Genomic DNA, 21,692 nt, shown 5'->3' on the forward strand with positions numbered 1-21,692 from the left:
AAACTATGTCCACAGTGCAATGCTTACTCGTAGGAGAATTTGAGCAAGCAGGGGTAACACCAAACTGGCACCAAAACATATTTCTGACATATTCCATACAGTTAGGAAACTGTATCATAAAAGAAATTAAAGATCAATAAAGAACTAAAAATCAGAACAAAGAAAGGAGCTGTCTAGCCCTTCCCAGTGCAAATGTCATACAATGGCACATAGATACTAAACAGAATTAATAAATAGAATACAGCATCAGCTATGAAACTACTACACTTCTTAATACTTATTCAGATTTAACACAGAAAACTCTATACTCATAAAAACTTTGAGAGATCATCGCAATTAATATAATTTAAATCACTGCACAATGTAGATTGCATCAGTACCCTTCAAACCTTTTTTCTAAACTACAACCAGGACTTCAGTTAAGGTATAAAAATGCAGAAAAACATCAATATTTATCAAAACAAAAAGCTGTATTTACCCAAAAATCTACGAAGTTTCATCGTATCTAATTGGAAGTGTTCAATTAGTCCATGTAGATTAAACAGATGAAAGGTTAAGCTGACTAGACTGTTTCCTAAAAATAAGATGAAAATATTAATTCATTGGAAGCCATAAAATCAGTGACTCTTCCATAAGAAATGTATCATTTCAAACAAATTGGTCACAAAAATTATACAAGCGAACTTCTTTACACCAAGTCATGATATTCTACACCAATTCATAAATATTTAAATCTTACTACATGACAAGTTTCCATTAGCTGTCTCTAGTAACATTTAAATCTTACTACAGACAAATTTTCATTAGCTGTCTCTAGTAACCAGTGGTTTTGCTTAATTCTAATGCATTCACCAACTGTCCAATGGCAACTGATAGGAAGAAAATGTTACTGAACATTAAAAAACCTGTTTCAACATGCAAATCTATTATAATTATATTCCATTTAATAATTATATTTATGCAACATATCACAAACACATATACAAAATACAAATGCAATCAGGCAAAAAGAAAAGCTAGACAACTATTGATTAGAGGACATTGCAAATATGCTCTCTCTCATTTTCATAATATATTTTGCTGGACTTCTTTCACTTGGAACTCTACAAAAAATGTACACTCTTACAAGCTTATAATATATGTTATCTACTCATAGCTTTATTATAATCTTTTGCAGTGATAAAATAAGTAAAACCTTAAGAGCCACAGTCCACAATGTTTATTTTTTAATAGCTTGTCCATTATTTGCTCTGCAAATGATGTCATGGCTGAGAAACTTCATTTAGCATTACACAACCTAGCACAGACAGAAAATGAGGTACAAGAAGACAAAAACTTCTTCTAAATCAAGTTTATTACTAGATTAGAATTAATGCATTCTCATGTCACATCCTCACAATGAAATAAATATTCAATTCTTGGAACAACATTTACTGGGGAAATTCCTCCACAGAGGTTCATCCAGGGCAGCTCATCCAGCAGAGTTTTATGTGCAGCATTCTGCCCTTACAAACTTTCAAGAACAAGGCTGCCTGATCAAAATTATTTAATTAGGATGCAAAATGGATGGTGGTATTGTAAGGCTTCCACAATAGAAGCTCTATAGAAGCTCTTCTGGTAGTGCTTTAAATGTATTTGAAAAAAGCACATCTAAAAGGTAGAGCGGGCTCTTATGAGAAGGATGACTTCAGACTTCTCCCATTTGATAAACTAATCCAAAGAAGCTATGCTTACATGTTAACTTGTACACAGAGCTTTTTTTTTTCAGTTATATAAAGTTTATCATTATCTATATAAGCATTCTATTTTTTACAAGTCCTTGCTATTTTCATTTTTTTCTATCCAACTTCTGTATTAAATATAACTGTGAGGTTACTACTTTTTCACTGGGTTAAGCCAAGCACCCCTTCAATGAAACAGAAGAGAAAAAGATCTTTTGGTGCCACATTCTCCTTTTTGAACTTAATTTCTTGTTCTGGCAACTTAAATTGCAACTCCACATGACTGCTGCAAAATCTGCAAGAGCTGCCCTCCATTCTCTTCCCACACTGGCACAAATGTCACTGTGATATTGGACTTGCTCATCTCCTCCTTCCATTCTGTCCAAAACCCAGCTGCCATTGCTGAGATTATAATGCAAAACTTCACCCTGCCCAGTGCAGCAGCCCTCCCTCCTTCCCAGCACATTTACAGATCTCTTTTCTGCCTACAAATGAACAATACTTGGGTTTTGGTTTTTTTAACCAACTATTCCTGCAGTTCCTACTGCTATTTGTAATGGGCACACAAAAGTCACCAAAATGTTCTCTTCCCTTTTCTATGTTGTGCAAATGATGTGTACAGCGGCCTCCCTCTGCTCAACTCCCAATTCTCCAGGTATTCTATGTCATAATTGTAATGGATTAACACCAACATGCCTCTTACAGCACTATAAAGTAATAGAACTATTCTATCTAACACTACATTTATCAGAAAAATACTTGGTCAATATAAATGACCTTTTGGACAGAACCATAAAAATCACCAGCACCTCATAATTGAAAAAAGAAGTCAAAGATCATAAAATTATTTGTCAATTTGTATTCAAATTACTACTTCAAATTACTAAGAGAGAACAGCAACCTTTAAAGTACATCAAGGGCCTCTTCTAAAAATCAATTATTAGTATCAACATTGACAGTATCATTATTTTAATGGAGTGATCAGGCAAACTAGGACTCAGATTAAAAACTATTAAATCAATAAGTAGTACCTGTAGAAATTTGCACTTTTTAGCAAACAATCACAAACAACACTGCAACATAAGTGCCATAGTTAAGTTATGCTAGAAGATAAAGCACAAATGAAATACCAAATGTAAACTCACCATTTGTCAGTCTATCAAAAAGAAAAATATCAAAATTCCAATTTCCAACCTTCTCCAGCATACACTGAAAAGAAACACAAAAGCTGTCATTTTTTAATCAGTATATGTCTATCTTCCTGTAGCTTGGAGGAATATTTAAGATTTCAGAGACAGATCAAGTCTTTAGAATTTCTACATAAAAAATAGTAGTAAAAGAATAATTAAATTTGTCTGATAACTGAACAACATCACACATTTACAAATAAAAAGACTGGAGGGAAAAAACCAAACAATGAGTGCCTTGGCAGAACTGGTTGGAGATGCTCCTTTCAATCTTCCAGCAGTTTCTCAAAAGACAATTAAAAACAATTAGGTTCAAATCAGAAATAGTATGGCAGAATGACTCTGCATTCAGACTAGCAAATTAATCTCTGTGTAGTTGTTTACCTTTTCCTTTTTTCCCCTGCTTACAGAACAGTATCTTCATGATTCACTAGATATTTGAGCCATTGTATAAGCATTTTAATTTAAGAACCTGGCTTTTGACTTTTCACCCCACTCAACTAGCACATCTTTATCACAGCTGTTCCACATAAACTGCTCCTCCCGCAATAGGAATGACCAAGAACAGCAAACAGTGCAAGAGGCCTCACCAGAGCTGAGCAGTCCCAATCTTTGCCTCCCTTACCTGCATCAGAAATACCTGTCCAGCACATTTTACAACACTCCTGCCTTCTCCTATTCTCATTAGCTTGGTAGAGCTGTTTTGTGATCTTATTATTGGTTCTAGCTTTTCTCTACCAGCTGCTAAAACTCTGCTATCAGAAGAAACAAAAGCATTAACAGTATATGTTTATTATTAAATTGCATGTACATTTTTAAGATCCATTCTCCAGGTTCTCCAATATCTTTGTACACCACAGCCTGATGATATTCAGCATGGATACATCCATTGTATTGTAAGTATATTGTTTTTCTGTGTCAGATGACAAAAAAGCACTGCATGCAGTGACACAGCCTTTGGGATATTGAATAACCTGAATAACCTTTGCCTGTTCAATCCCCTTCAGCACTTTCCATCTTCTGTGGCAAATACAGCAGCCTTTCTATCCAGGTAGCTGCTCCCTTAGCACCAACTCTCTTCCCAGTATCTGCTTTCCCTGCTTTAGTGCTGAACAAGTGTATTCCAGCTATCACGTTTCTTCTCTAGAAATGCCTACCAAAGAGAAAGTCAGTTTGACATAAGCATGTCCTGAGAAATCTATTTACTGCACTTTATTGAATTTAGGCAGTCACTCTTCCAGTTGTTCACTAGTGAGGTCAGACTAAAAATGAAAGGGAACAGTTGTCTAAATTGCTCCATTACATTTCTTAAATACAGATACATTTTCCTCCATTTTTTTCTTTAATTATTCAAGGGTATCCTTAATTCATCAGTAATTAAAAAGGCAACAAAACAAAAAAACATCAATAACAAAAACACTAGCAACACAATAATGATCTGAGTAAACTTGTGGGCAGTAGAGGAGTTTGCTACAGACCATGAAATTTTGTCTGGATTTCATTACAATATGTACATATATATATATAAACAGATAAAAATACATACACAAAAAATATGCTTAAAATTGGTGCTTGGTTGCCCTTTTAGTATGTGATATAGTTATATATACTAGTAAGCATTTAGAAAAACATACTTAAAAAAAAAAAAATCAAGCAACCAACCTTTGCTTGTCCATTATAATCATCATCTAAAATGTTTGAAGAATTTGGAACAGTGATACCACGGAAAAAACGGGAAGATCTCAGGTATCGCTGGAAACTAAGCAACCTTCTCACATTTCTTGCAGACACAGAGACTTCGATTTCAGAATTTGCTACAAAAAACAAGAAAATAAACACTCTCTCTAAAAAACCTTTATCAAAAAGACAAGTGCTCAGGGAAGTTTGGTATAAAGATAATGTCCATTTTTGAGTATCAAACATTTCAGCACAAATGCAGATATTTTTATTAATACTAAATACAGAGCCACGGATTCGAAAAAAATATGTTCTGTGTAAGCACCCTGTGAAGAAAAACAAATACTTAAATCATAGCTGCAACTCATCTTTTTAAGGAACTCTGTTATTAAAAGGAGAAAAATATTACGGATATTGTTTAAAAACACACACAGTACTGCAAACAAATTATTTTTGAAAATAGGTGTCATGGATACACATCCAACCCATGTCCCTACCAAATCACCCAAGATGACATATACACCAGCAAGAAAGTATCAGAAACTGAGTGTTGATACAGGAGATACAAGTAGGCTTTGAGCAAGTACAAATTACTTTTACAGTTTAGAGCTCAGAAAATCTCTTACCTCTACTATGCTGAAGTTTTAAACACACTCAAGTAATTTTGGTGCTTTTTCAAATAACTACACTCTTCTGCCAAACAATTATGACATTTATGTTCACAGCATATCTAATTCTGTTTCCCAGTATGGTGAAAACACAACAGAAAATTATTTCAGCCTCTTTCCAAAGATTAATCCAAATATTTTCCTTTACTTTTATTAGGTTAACTGAATTACACAAATGACCAATACTAGTTTATGTCCAGTTCCATTTGATATACCTGGAGTGTTTAAAAAACCCCAGCATCAAACTACACCGAGCTACAGTTCCTTTGTAGCAAGCCAGATATTCTCATTTTGAATTACATTAGGCCAAACTCAGCCTTGACTTTGTTTTCAACAGTGCCCTCCAATAGCAGTTTTATATAACCAACAGGAAGCCAATAATCTTATCTTGATATTCACTCAACCTGCCTGAAATGACTCATGTTAAATAGTAAAATTTTAAAAATAGGTACTAAATAAGGAAGTCAACGCCAACATGCTATTTTTTAAAAATGCAGATAATAAAAAAACCATTATCACAAGTCCGTAGCACAGACCTCTTGTCCTTCCAAAAATGAGACATATTTGAAGTTGGTGAATAAGGAGTTACAACTTTTATTCTTAAAGTCAGTCTAAAACGTACACAGGAAGGTGTGGCCTTATTGACAATCTGAACTAAAAGTTCTCAGTGATTCCTAGCGACAGCTGCTTAATTCTGCGTAACATAAATCTTTATCCATTTTAATGCTTCTCCCTGCAGAAGTTCCAATTTGCTTACTGTTCTATACCAGCTCATAGCAATTACATTAATATATTAATTCCCAAAACACACTAATAAAACACCTCTAAATAGAGCTGACAGTGGCATGATCATAGAGCACCTAATCAAACACAGCAGCATTCCCTACCAATGGTCCGTGTTTACAGAAATTCAACTGACACAACTGAATGTTCTTTCAGACATGCCTGAAACACTTCATCAGGACACTGAAGTTCAGGGCTAACACAGATATCTCCCCATGAACTATCCTTCTTCAAGATATCATTCTCAAGGCCAAGGGCTCTTCCTCTGAACACACTGGTACCTATAATATATCCCAGGGGGTTTTTTATTAAGTAAACAGATGTACTACATATGATAAAGGTTGCTTATAAAGCAACATTCATGTGTACAGCAGAAAAATAAATAGATTCTGTCATGCTACATTACTCCTCCAATATTTCTAAGCACATTTGTGACCATGAGGTTACAGTCTGAGCACTACCAGCCTGCATAATAGAGAAGCAGGGAGCAATACAGCTGCTGCTGCTAATACAGTGTATGCTACAGGTAAGAAGTGTCTCTCCCTCGCTCTTGATCCAATTTGGCTTCCTTCAGAGCCAAATTTCACAACAGAAATTATTGGGTTGAAAATAAAACAATACAAAATGGCTATATTTAGGTTATAAAATGATCTAAAATATCCACAAATTCACATACAAAAGCCATAAACTTCACTAAATCACAATAAAACAACATATTTGAAGCAGGAAAAATGAGCACTTTTCTGGAAGCAGAGATAATTTTCTTGTTCTCAAGTGGTCTTCTACAAACTTGTTTTTGTTGTCATGCTACAAAGTGAGTTTCTCCACACAGGTACCACCCGTTAATCTTGGAGGGAATAGTACACTGTAGGTACTACAAGGAAAACAGCAGCTTCTGGCAGCAAAGTACACAACAGAACACAGAAGTGCAATAATTTGGCAGTACAAGCCTGTGTTCCACTTGTATTCAAAGTCATTTAGGAGGGGTTGCACATCTTCTTGCTTCAGGACTGTTTCTGATGATGATAGAGGTAGAGAGGTAAACAAGTTACTTGGTTTTCTGTGAAGCTGAACCATCATTCTTTTCACAATAAGCTATTGACACTTATTCATCTTACAAATACGTTTAAACTCTCTAAATTATCACCAAATTGGCCTAGCTCTTAAACCACTACTACTACAAATTAATCATAGGTTTTCTACCCCTCATTAAAGAAAAAAAGCAAAGCCTGCATTATTCCAGCTTTCCTAGCAGCAGCGCTGCTTATTACAGAATCACAGCACTAGTGAGGTAGGAAAGCACCAGATGAGGTTCATCTGGTCAAACTCCTCTGCTCAAGCCGAGTCACCTAGACCAGAACCATCTCCCAGAGGTTTTAGTGTATTTCCAAGGATGCAGACTCCACAACCTCTCTGGTTGTGTCAACACTTGGTCACCCACCCTCACAGCAAAAAAGTGTTTCCTGATGTGCATCAGTTTGTGCCCATTGCCTCTGGTCCTCACACTGGGCACCACTGAAAAGAGCCTGGCTCTGTCTCCTTTGCACTTTCCCTTCAGGTATTTGCATACATTGAGAAGTTTGCCCTTGAGCCTTCTGTAGGCTGAACAGTTCCAGCTTTCTCAGCCTTTTCTCATCAGCCCTTTAATCTTCCTCACCCTTTGCTGGACTCTCTCTGGTATGTCCATGTCTCTCTTTTCCTGGGGAGCCCAGACTGGGACTCCAGGTGAGGCCTCTCAGTGCTGCACATAGGAGAGGGATCACCCCCCTCAACCTGCAGGCAATATTCCTCCTACTGCAGCCTGGATACCACCTGCTTTCTCTGCAGCAAGGGGATATGGCTGGCTCATGTTTAACTTGGTGCCCACCAGGATATCCAGTTCCTTTCTGCCAAGTCACTTGAGGGCTGCCCCTGCTTGTGCTGGGGCGGCTCCTCCCCATGGCTTTGAGCTTCCCTTTGAGCTATTAGTTATTGCACATGGATAGCCCAAGGTAGGTAATAACACCTTAACTAAATAAATGTCTTATCCTTTAGATCTGAAATGATCAGAGTAACTTCCAAATGAGAGAAGAGATTTTGAGCCTTGCAATTCCTCTGCAGCTCCAGAGCACCTGATTTGTGGGACTACACTAAGCCAAAAACTAAATTTCTCTCTTTAACATTAAACACTTACCCCAGGACAATTCACAATAAACAAGTCAGTTGTAGAGGTTCGATAGGTTATTAATTTAAAGGGGAGGTTGAAAGAGAAAATAGCTGGCTTTCAAGGAACGGGGTGAGGGGAAGATACGTTCTCCAGCTGCAGGAACACTGATAGCTACTGTGCCTGCTTTTTTCCTTTCCCTCACAGATAAATTATTATTAAGGATACAAAAACCAAGTGCTATGTGGTTTTGGCAGATCAGCTAAGGCCAGTTAATGGAAAAGACTGGTGAAATGAATGATACAGTTGTGCAATGGAAACTTGGCATTTCTCTCCTGGCACATTCATTCTCTTTAGATGCATGATTAATATGAGAATGACAACCTCCCCGCTTCTATCACGAGTCATGAAAAGAGATGCTAATTTCAGAGACACTACCAAACCAAGGCTCAGTAATGTACAGATCATGGAAAGAAGACAGTGAAGAATGAAGAGCGCACTGCATTTGCTCATGAACAAGCATGCTGCAAAAACATCTCCCAGCCCAAATATCTTTTCTTCCATTTGGAGCCTTCAGTGTGCTAAATGCCCTTCTAATATCCAATATTGACTATTTGCTCACAAGGACAGTTTAAGGACAAATTAGAACAATAAAATAAATTGGACATTTACAGCCTTTTGAACTGAAAGAGAATGAAAGCAAAGCTGGGATGATAAACACGTTAAAAAGGACACTACAGCATTGGGAAGTGCTTTTGATGCAAGGAACCAGAAGGTGAACTGTAGGCCTTAGTGCCTGCACAACACCAGCTGTCCTATGACTTCCTCTTGCCATTCCTTTGTAAATTAGAGTTGTTATCCAAAGCATCAATCACAGGTATTGGGGCATTTCGTTTGTTTGATTAAAATGGTTATATTCTTGTTTCTAAGCATCTTAAGTGAGATGCTGGTATAATAAAAAATTCCTTTCTCTAAAATAAAGAAAAAGAAGTAATTCTGGTTATTAATATCAGTTATTTTGCTAGTGTGATGCATATATAGCAATAAAATAACACAAGTCGCCTTCATGCAACAGATTTCATCTGTATTCTGAGACGCTAATTTTAATCTCTTCCCACTCCCAATCTTTTAACTTCATGAAACCCTAAAATAAAATGTTTTAGCACATTTCACAGGGGTATTAAATATTTATTTTTCTCATGCCAATATAAAAAAACAAAGTAAAGACAAGTGACAATCACTTAAAAGATCACAATATACTGATAGATTTAGTCTTAAAATTATATATTGTATATTAAGGACAGTCCACAAAAGGAAGAATAACAATTATTATTTAGTTTGATTACTAATGGAACCCTAAATCCTAGCAATATATTCAATTTTCTTATAATGCAAAGACAGACTTACACCCTCCAACAGCAATCTGGTTAAAACAAGGCTATCCAGCTTCAAGAACTTTACCTCCATTTCTTCCTTGCTACAGCCTAAAAGGCAGATAGAAAACTATCCATTATAAAAAGCACTGAGTTTTGCTACACACCAACAGAAAGAGCTTAACTGAGGATCATGAGTGTCACTGCCAAAAAAAAAATTAAGGAAATGAAGGGGAAAAAAAATATTTGATTATCTGATCCTTCCTATGTTTGGATGTAAAAACTGAAAGTTGAGGTGAGCACTGGCCCACCAGATGAGGCTTTTCCCCCAAAATATGAAGGAATTATCTTCTTTTAACTGAAGTGATCTCCCATTAATTTTCCACATTAACCCAACTGCACATTTAACAGTTTGACATAGCAGATACTATCATTAAACCTGAGACATCATCTGAAATTTTCCACTACCTGTCCATATCTGTTGGAAAGAAATATTCCATTTTACATGCCAATTAAAACCATCTAAGGATGCACCTTTCTAAAGATCCATCTTTTCATGATACAAATAATTTTCAATTTATGAATAAAGTACGATCTAGCATTTCACACCACTAGAGGGACCCATAAGCATTCTAATTTCACATCTATTCCCATCAAACTATTAAGAAATGCACTATATTAGATCCATGAATGTTTGTGGGGTTTTTTTTAAATTAAGAGTTGCTATTTTACCACTCATGGTTTGAATTTTAAAATATTTTTACAACATTCAGTATTCAAGTATTATATAAAACTATTACTTCATTTGGGAAGATATAATTTTAGTAAGGATTTTCAAGTTACATAAAAAGACTAATTTAGATTATTGGGGTCTAAATTATCTCACTATAGTTCCTGTCTTTCTTAAAACCACTTAGAAGACTAGCATCATTTTAAGACACTACACTACTTCTGCTTAAAAAAATATTAAGCTATACTGTTTTGGTTTTAACGTACAATATGTAACTACATACACATTCATAAATATTTTTTTATTTTCCAAATATTTTCCATTATTTTCCAAATAATAACGACTGCTGAAAAATATGCTGTGGGTTAAGGATTAATGAAACAAACATGGCCTTGCAAGTGTCTTCTAAATGGAATGAGAAAAATAAATTAGGTTTCGAGAAAGTCTAGAATTACCACGACTCTCTTAAAAACTCTAGTGGTTTTCATCAGACGCTACCTGATGGAGGGGAAGTGCTAGGCATCACCACCACCTAAAATAACTTTTCCTGAAGGATCTTACAGAGCAAAAGGATCTCATTGCCTTAGCAAAGCACAGAACCATAGAATAATTTAGGTGGGAAGGGACAGAAGAGACTTCTGAACGTCCTTTAGTCCAATCCTCTGCTCCAAACAGCGCTAATTTGAGGGAATTTGCTCAAAGTGAAGGGATTAGACTACTTCAGTATGAAATAAATGCCAAATCTCCAATGGCACTATAAGTCATTGCACAGTAGTAGAAGTGTAAAAAAAACATCATGAAAAGATATCTACAGGACTTTACAAATTTACCTCTTTTGAATTTTGGCTCATCTTAGAATTTCTGTAAACACCTCAGGAAAGATACAAAATTAAGTGGATTAAACACTGCCATTTCTGTGCTCAAATGAGTAACACTTTGCAATAATCTCAGGACTAGGAAACTACATACAAGGCAGTCTTTCCATACCAGTTTACCAGTTTTCATAAGCCCAGCAATCCTGAAGTTGTGTTTTTGGGGATTTTTTAACCCTAATCCACTCATTGGGCATGGCAAATCTGCAATTCACAACAGCATACTGTAAACTAAGAAACCTCGCTGAAGCTAATTATTTAGAGGAATATCATCATATATACAAAATATATACAAACACAGCCTTTTACAAAATGGGTTATGCCATGTTAATCAAGATACTTATCCTCCTGAAGAACTCAACATATAATGATTCCAAACTCTTTTCCCAAAAGGATAATATAATATATTTCAGATCATTGCCAAATCATTTTCTTGCTGTCTTCCCAGAAAAACCCACCTCTCTTTGGTGTCCTAGAAATCTTCAGTTCTACAGTAAATGAATGACAGAACTCGCAACTCATCTTTTTTTGTCTATTTTTCATCACCAGAAAAAAAAAAAGAATCTAAAAACAGCCCATCATGGTTAACAAAAAATTAATTTCCTTTACCAGCCTTTACTTTACTTTATGATGGTCAGTCCAGAAAGTCAAACTGGGAGCGCAGATGAAAACAAAAGAATTTTCAGGTATTTTCTACCAAACTGTCCAGCATACAAAAAAAAAGTCTTTCTAAATAAGGTATTAGGAGAAAGAATTCATTGGAGAGGTTCAAAAGAAATGGGGAAAAACCAGAATATATCACTGTCTTCTTCTATGGTCAAACTTAAGCCAGCAATGAAATACAGAGTGGCCTGTACCTGTGCAAGACTCCAGAGCACACAGACTGTTCCACAGTAGCTTGGAAAGAAGAAACATCTAGAATAACAAAGGAAAAAAACAAACCTGCTCTATATTCTCAATTAAAACTTTTTATCTCCACATCTTCCTTAACCAAGTTCACTTCAAGCTCACTCTTTTCATTTGGCCAATACAACTGTATCTGGAGCATTTTCTGATTTCCCCTTGTGTAACTGCATTCTCCAACCTAAATCAAAGTCAAAATTTCTCTCATATTACAGAACACAATTTACTGGAATAATCTGGATTGTGAATAATTAGAAGACAAATTCAGTATTGCATCATTCACAGAAAGGCAGCTTTTGACGTAATCTCTCAAGTGCAAGCTTTTTACTCCTCAGTGATGGTATTTTCAAAAGGCAACAAATACTTCAAGCTGTGATCACATAAATCTTCCTGCATTACTTTACTCATTGTGAAACTCACCCTTCTTCACAGAGGACTGCTGAACAAGACAGATAATGCCTGTTAAACATAACCAAATCGGTAATTCCTCTATTTTCTGAAACAAAAAGGGCATTGAAATTAATCTGGACTCTGCTTAGTTTATCTCAATCTTTAGATGGCATCACCAAACACATCATTAGCTGCTGCTACACAAAGATTTTTCAAATTGTTTCAGGCAATCAATTTGGATTTGCACTCATCTCTTTGAATTCTGGAATCTCAGCCAAGGGAAGTCTAAACTCACTGTTCAAGGTAAACATTTTCAAATGGTTCATGAGCTAAGAACCAGAAAGTTAAAAACATCGTTGAAACAGCACATGCTGACATTTTTGCCAGACCTCAGAATAGCTTATAATACAATCCACAAATGGTAATTTCCAAGTAAACAGTCTGAAGGTTGTATAAAAAAAGGTAAACTCTGGAATTTCATCATGTATTTGTACTCTCAAGGAAGAGAATTAGATTTATCCATCACCTATAAAACATCTCTTCCTTTCTTTCCATTTCCCCGTTTAAAGGCTCCATACACAGCTAAGGAGAATCATCTAAGTCTCAATGAAGTCTTATACTGTACCATTATTCTGTATGCAAGTGATTATTTTCTTCAAAATTGAGCATTCCTGAATGTTACCAAACACATACTGACTAATTCAAAATCCCTTCTTCTTTCTAAGATATTTTAACTCGCAGATGTGACAGATTTGGTTATCTATAAAACACAAAACAGAGCCCCATGTAGTGGCAACATCATCATCCCCCCATAGAAGCATGCTCAGATAAGACTGGCACAAGAGAATTCTAAAAACCTTTTTGACAAGATCTTACTTATTCTAGGCCAAGCACAACAGGAAAAACAATAAGAAAACCAGTTTCTTCTCTGCAAAATCAAAATATTCATTTTTCTATATGGTTCCTCCAGACTATATCCAACAACCCTTTCCTAAAAGGAAGCTTAAAAGCCTTAATTTCAGCTGTATCTGCATATGACATTTCTCAATAGCTTTTTGTTATCTTAATTATTTATTTGATCTTCATTCATTTTGGCTTCACTTCCTTACTATAACATAATGTACATATCACTGTGTACACTCACTCTTTGGGTTTTTTTTTCAGGAGAAACAGAGAGTGATTAGGGCACATTATATATGTCTTTCTTTGTGCATGCTAGGAACACCTCTAACAATCAAAATTTCTTACGGGTAGTGTGTATACATACATACATACATATATAAAAAAATAGACACTACTGACAACCTCTCAATAGCAAGAAAACAAAGTCTACAACTTTATTGCTGGTTTACTCTTTCTGAAAAAAAGGAATATTTTTATCTTGTCACCAATTCTTCTATCAAAGATTTTGTTTCACATTAGCTTTTATCAACATATTCTGACAACATTGAAGACTGAATTACTGGATATGATGTCTCAAGCAACGTAAAGAAAATTTTGAAGTATTCATGTAAACCGTAGCCTATTGGTAAACCAGAAGACAGTAAGAGTGATTATAACCACTGCAATCACTTCTTCAATAGCTTCCCTGAAAACCAAACAGTACATGCTGCATTCTCACAGCGAACTGCAACACTCCCTTCTTGTTTCTCATGGAGTGAAAAGTAGATCCAATGTTCTACAGTCACTACAATAAAACATTATAGTGTATGCATTTTACTGTGCAACAGTGAATTCAGAGGAAGAAAGTTGAGGAAGAAATTCAGAGGAATAAAGTTGGCTGCTCTCTCCTTTCCAGAAATGGTGGATTTAAGATGCCATCTTGATGTTATGCCCATGGTCCCACACAGGCATAACCAACAGAACACAGTAACAGAAAAGCTGATAACTGATAACATTAACCAGCTGCCAACCAACAAGAAGAATATAATCCTCACTTTGCCCGTTCACCAGGAAGCAGTGTTGTTAAAACAAAAATGTATTAAGCTATTCTTCTTGGTAGTTCCTGCAAGTACCTATAAAAAGGAGACTGCTGGAATAACAGATAATGTATTAGGAAAACTACCATCAAAGTTAGCTTAATCATCAGTGAAATCCTGCATTTAATAAAGCTCAGATATTACTCCCATTCCACTGTCCTAACAACAACAGTATTTTTCCAACCATCCTCCTAAAATCAAACTTTCTAAAAGTTACTGTTGAGAATACTTCTAGACAGGTTAGAAACTTGAATATTCACGTATCAGTTACAGAATTTTGGGATGAAATATAGAGGCTGAGCTAATAATGCCTAAGAAGATATAGAAGTGATCTTCAGAAATAAGTGCTGACAAACTTTACTTCGGCAAGACTTGTTGAAGCTGTGAGTTCAAATAGTGTTATGAAGCTAAGCAATGCATTTAAAATTCACTACTCTTCCAACCTATCAGTAAAATACAGGGTTAAGAGCCTATCAATAAATATTAGAGAAGAGACTGGTCAGCATATTATTAGCTACCCCTCCTGAAAGATATTCAAACTCTTCTCAAAACATCATTGACAGAAAAAGAAAACAATGCTGAACAACCAAAGTTAGCTAAGCAAAACACACGACAGCACTAATGCTGTCAGTCACAGTCAGCGCTGTGACTGACAGCAACTACATAAATCCTCTGCAAAACACATAAGCAATGACCATTGCAAACAATTTAGAACCACAGAATATTGATAGTGGATAGTACAAGGAAGTTACAGTGAAACTACACAAACACAAATGGAGGAAGCATGTCCATGCATTACTGATGTTCAGGATCAGCTGTGGTGGGGAGAAAAAAAAAAAGCAACATTCAGATGGTTTAGTCTGCTTCAGCTAAAGAGACCCTTTCCAGTATTTGCCCCAAGGAAAGAAGGGCTGGCTGACTCCTCTCACAAGTTATCGCTCAAATGGGTATTTTTCAGTCATGTACCTCTGTGTGGCAGAATCAACTCCTTCTGAAGTAACCAGGAGAGGGCAGGGGAACGGGCAGGAAGAATATCCTAAAAATTAGGTCAAGTCTGATTCCTGCAACTTCTCTCTACTGGCAGTCTCATAGTGCATTACTAAATCTCTTTGACTTAAAACAATTAAGGAAACACTGATCAGGAATAAATTAGCATTGCAGAGAGGGGGAAAAAAACATTTTAGGGATAAAAAAGAATCCCACATTTATGCAAATTACTAGATAACCTACTAATATGGGGAGAGATTGTGTGGAATTCTTGACTTTGAAAGAAACTCCACAATGTGGCAGGAGCCTGGAAGTCAGAGCACCTTTTCAACAAACTACAGTCCTGAAGTGCAAAAAAAATCTGCCTATAATATGACAACTCTGAAAACTAACAGACAAACTGACCTGCATGGGAAGGTAAAGCCAAAGAACTTTTTGGCCCTCCTAGCAATATTTTTTGCTGTCATTAAACACCACAGGTGATGTTGCTAAAAGCTGGTGGCTGTGTCTCAACAAGTAGGGGCAAGGAGAAAGGGTGTGAAAGTTCTTTTACTGACTAGTCATGATCTGCCTGATGCACAATCATGAGGATGGAAAGAAACAGTGTGATGAGGACCATAAAAACCAGTTAATCTGACAACAGCAATAATATCATATGACTGCCTTTTAACAGGCAGTTATTTTAATACTTGTTAGCATTTCCTATATCAGCATGAAATGCTACATATATATATATACACAAAAAGAATTACAATACTTCATAAATTGCATGCTATTTCTGCAGAGAATTTATTATACTCAATCAGGACTTGAGATGAAACTCTTATCCTCTGTATTGAAAAAAATCTACATAGCACACTCTTCAAACTTTGTTTTCTCACCTATTTTTATGAAACTTTTGAACAAAACTAAGAGTTTAAGAGTTTTAGAAATTATCTACTTTTAAAAATTATAACTTCAGTTAAGATCAGAGTATAAGACCAGTTTCTGCCACTCATTTTTATTCATAAAGTAATTACAACAACCACACTTACTACCATGAAATCGGCTTTACTGAATCTCTCCATTGCATTCAGAATACTTGGAATTGTGCTGATACAATGCTGGTATAGATCCTTTATGACAATAGCTTAATTATTGGCATAATTTAATTAAGACTCAGATCCCCTGCACTTTTCCTGCATATTGGTTTGGTGGTGTCAAAACTTTATATTACAACAACTACTGACAAATTTAGTTGTAATAATATGGATGGATAATATAACTTTTTTCTCTACAAAAATATTCTTCTTGTAACACTTCTGAAAAAATAAAAGATTTCTCAAACACATAATCAAAAAAATTTAGGCTGCCACTTTCTCCTAAAACTTCAATTTTTATTTAAGATCTGTCTCTGTACAAAAATTTAAGGCCTAGCTACACACCTGAGTAGATGTAAATGTTCATTCATTATGATGACGTCAAGAATATTGATATTACTGTAATCCTGTTCAAGCGTCATCCTGGACAGGGCCTTTCTAGTGCTTTACAAAAACAGAAAAGTATTCTCCTCAACAGATTGTGTCTGCCAAGTAAGCACACAGCACACACATCAGTAGCTGTTTAGAAGATACATCTTCATTTCCATATGGATTCAGGTCTAAATTCAATGAGTTTAAAATGATAATTTTTTTAAAAAAAATATTTAGTAGTGAAGATATTCCTCTTCTATTTTTGGTAATGAGCTAGAATGAAAGATTTTCCTAAGAAGTATAAAAAAAATCGTCTTGCTGTAAGAGCTGCTAACTTTACTTTAGAGGCTCAGTTGTTAAAATTGATGGAGGCCTTTGTTTATTTGTCATTTATCTGCTTTTAAATACTTACAGTGAAAAATACGGAAATCAATGTATGGATGAGAACCTCTTCTCTCTGTTTCAAATCCTGCCCGACTTCTTACTCGCACATCTCCTAGAAACAGGGTCAAGAGTGAAATAAAAGTGTGGAAGAGTGGCAGAGATAAAATGCAAATGAACATAGCCTGGAGGGGTAAAGATTCATGTTCTTAATGGAGGAGAGTAATTCAAACAATAGGCCTACTTCAATGCTGTTTGTTTTAAAGGTGAAATTCAAAACAAAGTTTGAAGACTTGTTAAACATGCAATCACATGCTTTCTTGCCAAAATCTCTCCTGCCTAAGCATACGTTGCCAGAAGCATGTGATAAGCATTCAGATGAAATTAGGAAGAGCTTGCTACACCAGTATGGTAAAAATGCACCTTAATATGACAGAAAACAAGAACATTTAAAGTTGATTTGTTCCTCAGTAACACACATACAACAATAACATTTTGTAGAATACAAAAAAGATTCAACTTCTAGAAATGGTAGCTTTTAGCAAAGAAGCTAGTTACAATATGGTTTTATATTATAAAATATTTTCCCACTAGCATTTACTTACTTGCGCTCAGCTGTTTGAATATTACACAAGAGCCTATTAAAATACCAAAACTCAGTATTAAAATTTGATCAAACTATTTTGCACTGTAATTAGCTTCAACCTCAATCTTTTAGCATGCTACTTGATTTCTACTTATGCATTTTACCAACTGAAAGCTGATCAGTATTCTTTCATTAGATAGTTGTATGTATTAATATAAGCAGTTCACCTGCATTAAAAACTTTCACTTAAAATCCTTTTGTAATTACAAATTTGGAGAAATCTTCGAGAATCAAATGCAATACTGTTTCCCTCCTCAAACTCTAACAAAGATAAATTTAAGATGTGCAAATGTTGTGGTTTCTAATTATGAGAATCTATCAAGTGTCGTATTCACCTCACTTCAAACACAGCACTTCCCACATGAAACCAAAATAAGTAATTAACAAAAAAGCACCATGATTTAGTTTATAAGAACTAAATAAAAATACAGCTATTTATTTTTCATCAAGTCAGAGGCATCTTAAGAGCATTTTTTTCCATTTTTTCTTTTCTAACCTGCAATGTGTAACACTGAAGCAGTCAACTTATCAGAAAATAGCTAAAGGTACTGACTTACGCTTCAGTAAATATGCTTTTAAATACCTAACAGGTATCTTTCTAGAGATACATATCTATAAACACTGACACATCTACAGTGATGCACTTTACATGAATGTTATCTTGTGAGGCATGCTGGAAGGACCACAAAATGGTAAGCAGGCCCAGGGCTCCCCTAAAGTTTACACATCAGTAAAAATATAGTAAATACATGTGCCCTTCAGTTATTAATCCTTTTTTATTTTAACTGAAAACCATAACTGAGCTGCAAGGGAAAGCAACCCAAATACTATCTCCAAGTATTAATTTTCAGACCACTTACAATATATTACTTATAAAGGCTTCAAGCATTCATTTGAGCAGAGTGCAAGAGACTTGTTTCCTTCCAGGCAATACAGAGGCAGCAAATTGTAGAACTCTTCTGTTAGGCACAAGCAACTGGTGAATTTTATTTACAAAATAAATTAACAAAAATGAAAAAGAGAGGAAACTTTGGAAGAGAGGGGGCAAATGCATTAGTAGCTGTATATGAAAATAACAGTGTGCATGGAGGAAAATTCGACTTTCATTACCTTTCACTCATATTTATCTGGGTAATCGGGCATAGCTACAGCTGTGTGAATGAGTTCACCAGCTAAATTAAAAGAAAATAAAAGAGGTTTTTTAGTGAAGCTAATTTTTTACAGAAAAAGTGATATAGCTTTTGTGATTTATTTTTAGTTTTAAATGCAGTTTTTTACTTTTAAAATTTACAAACCACGGTACCAATCAGCAAATAGTTTCAGACAGTGTATGGCTAGGTTGTGGCAAACAATTTAAGTGTCAAAAATAGGAAAAATTTACAGAAAAATACCTGAAGACCAATATGGAATTCTGCAAATAACAAAATGAGCAGGTTCATCTGATAAATGATGTCCAGAAAGTTTCTCTCTGCTTTGTTCTTTTTCATTTACTACCCTTGATTAACAGCATAGACTAACAACACAAATAATAGTATCCTTGGTACCCTTGAAATGCCTGCAATGTTGAGAACTTTATGGAGGAAAGCAAGAAAAACTCTCTGCAAGTAAAATGAAGAAGTGCAACTGACTACATTACTTTAAACAGGAATGATCTGAATATTTATTTACAGGAGTATTTAGCCAAAGAAGGAATTGTATACTAAAAATGCACATGGCAAACTAAGAAAAAGGCAGCTGTAGTAAGAAAAAGCTAAAATAATTGTATTTACTTGCATACATATAAAATGAGGAATTACCAGCAAGGAAGGTAAATATTTTCATTATATAGTGATTGAACAAAATTCTCTCTCCCTAATCATGATAGAAGAAGCGATTAAAAGAAGAAGAACAATATCTCAACAATTGATTATTTTTTTTAGAATACAACTGGATTTATTCTGGAAAAACATAGCCCTTCTACAAGACAGGAATTCATTACAGCAAACAAAGCAGAAAATTCCCTCGTGCCAAAACAAAAGCAAAAGAGATGCCTCCATTATCATGGTACAGAACTGCTGCATTTTTCAAGATTTCAGACCATAAATGTACTTGAAAAATATTGGTACAAGTGGAATTTTCTGATACCATACATCCATCTGAAGTTTCTAAATAAACAGAAGTAGAAAAAGGGATAACTGGCAGCACATTATGAAATAATGCGCTATTGGCACAGTGAAACTAATCTCTAGTGCATATGTATAGTTAGTTCCAAAACATCCAGAAATACTGGATCATCATTATGCATTCACTCTTTGGTTAATGTAACCTGCAGAAGATTAATGGATCCCAAATGCACCCACTTCATTGTACCTTCACACAACATAACATGTTCACATCAATTGCTTGGGAAATCCTGCACAAGTGTTTTGCAATCCTGTGACTGTGAAGTTATGCAGAATTTAATTTTAAGAGATATGTTTATCTTCACAGAGAACTTCACAAAAAAGCAGAAGATATCTCAGATTTGAGATTACTTTTATCAATCAATAGGACACTGTTACATAATTCCTTCAAACAGCAACAGAAGTCCAACCTCAGAGCCAACCATTATTACAGTAGCCAAAAGACAATTAAAATTCAAACCTAAAACAAAAGAACTTATGAATAACATTTCTTTATTTAGACCCTTACAAACATATTGAAATGCTTACACAATCTTTTTAAGCCATCAGATCCCGCAGTTTGCTTATAGGTAAATTTCTTTGGGGGAGGGCAGCAAGCTGACTGACAGTTTTTATCTGAAGTATCTCTTCAGCCACTTTCAGCCACACTGGAAAGATTCCTGTGTTAGCTCCATGGAACACATTCAAGTCCAGCATCTTAATGATACTGGACTTCCAGGAACAATTTTTTTCCCTCTTTGTGAGTTTTGCCGATTCCAAAGAATCAACAGAAAGATTTTAAAAATGTGAAGCTTTCCTTTCCAACCTTTATTCTGAGCACAAAAATGATACAATATCTGATGGCTGAGTATTTAGCTACACTTTCTTCCAGAATAGTCCTGCATGATCAGGATCGCTTGCATTTTTAAGACAAAGATCATACTGGCAAAAACTTAATTGAAGACTAAATCAATCATGGAAGAAGGAATGTAAGAGGGAGGTTTGCAGCTATAACTGAAAACTGAAAAGTAATCAGGGCTGTAACAAAACTTACCTTGAAATAGATTGTTTAATTCCTGCCCCTGTCTCAGATTCCTGCTCACACCACAAGGACAGCTCTGATACTTACGAGGCAGCTGAAATGCCACAGCTGACATCCCTGGGCGTTAGGGTTACCCAGCACACACTTGGTGCTGCCCTAACACTGCAGTGTGGCACAGCAACAATGCAGCAGCTGCTTGGGGAGCTGAGGCCATCCAGAGCAGAGGCAGAAACCTCAGAGACCATGAAGGACAGCTGGGAGCAGAAATTACAACAGCCACCTCAAGGTAAAGGATTCAAGTCAAAGCCAAGAGGTTGTGAAGAGCAGGATTTTCAGACAGAATTAATAACTTCACAGATTAAAATTCCTATTAAATTTGTCGGAGAAACAGATGACAGGTCAGCTGAATGTGACAGAATTAAAGCAAACAGAAAACAAAAACAAACTACCAGAGAAAAGTGTGCACAGTACACAGTAGTTTTTCTCCAATGTTTCCTATTTGAAGTGATCAAGACCTCTAAAGGAAGATAAATGCTCCAATTGTAGCTGAGAGGTGCATGCTCACCAATACAAGCAGTCAGTGTCCCACACTTTCTACCCCATGCACAGTAGAAAAAC

General features: G+C 35.5%; 1 protein-coding gene across 2 annotated transcripts in view; it reads right to left on the bottom strand.

Annotated features, from left to right (window-relative positions):
• Window positions 1–21,692, bottom strand: part of PDE7A (phosphodiesterase 7A) — a 74,806-nt gene that overhangs the window by 10,463 nt on the left and 42,651 nt on the right. The window contains exons 3-6 of one of the 2 annotated variants that reach the window (XM_058042506.1): window positions 17,277–17,360; window positions 4,571–4,722; window positions 2,867–2,930; window positions 479–574 (exon numbers count right to left, since the gene is read on the bottom strand). In XM_058042506.1, the coding sequence (XP_057898489.1) occupies window positions 479–574; window positions 2,867–2,930; window positions 4,571–4,722; window positions 17,277–17,360 (396 nt within the window). The remainder of the gene's footprint in view (window positions 1–478; window positions 575–2,866; window positions 2,931–4,570; window positions 4,723–17,276; window positions 17,361–21,692) is intronic. The other variant, XM_058042571.1, reaches the window with a different exon arrangement.

Source organism: Melospiza georgiana, chromosome 1 (genome assembly GCF_028018845.1).
Source record: "Melospiza georgiana isolate bMelGeo1 chromosome 1, bMelGeo1.pri, whole genome shotgun sequence".
In the NCBI taxonomy this organism is placed as follows: domain Eukaryota; kingdom Metazoa; phylum Chordata; class Aves; order Passeriformes; family Passerellidae; genus Melospiza; species Melospiza georgiana.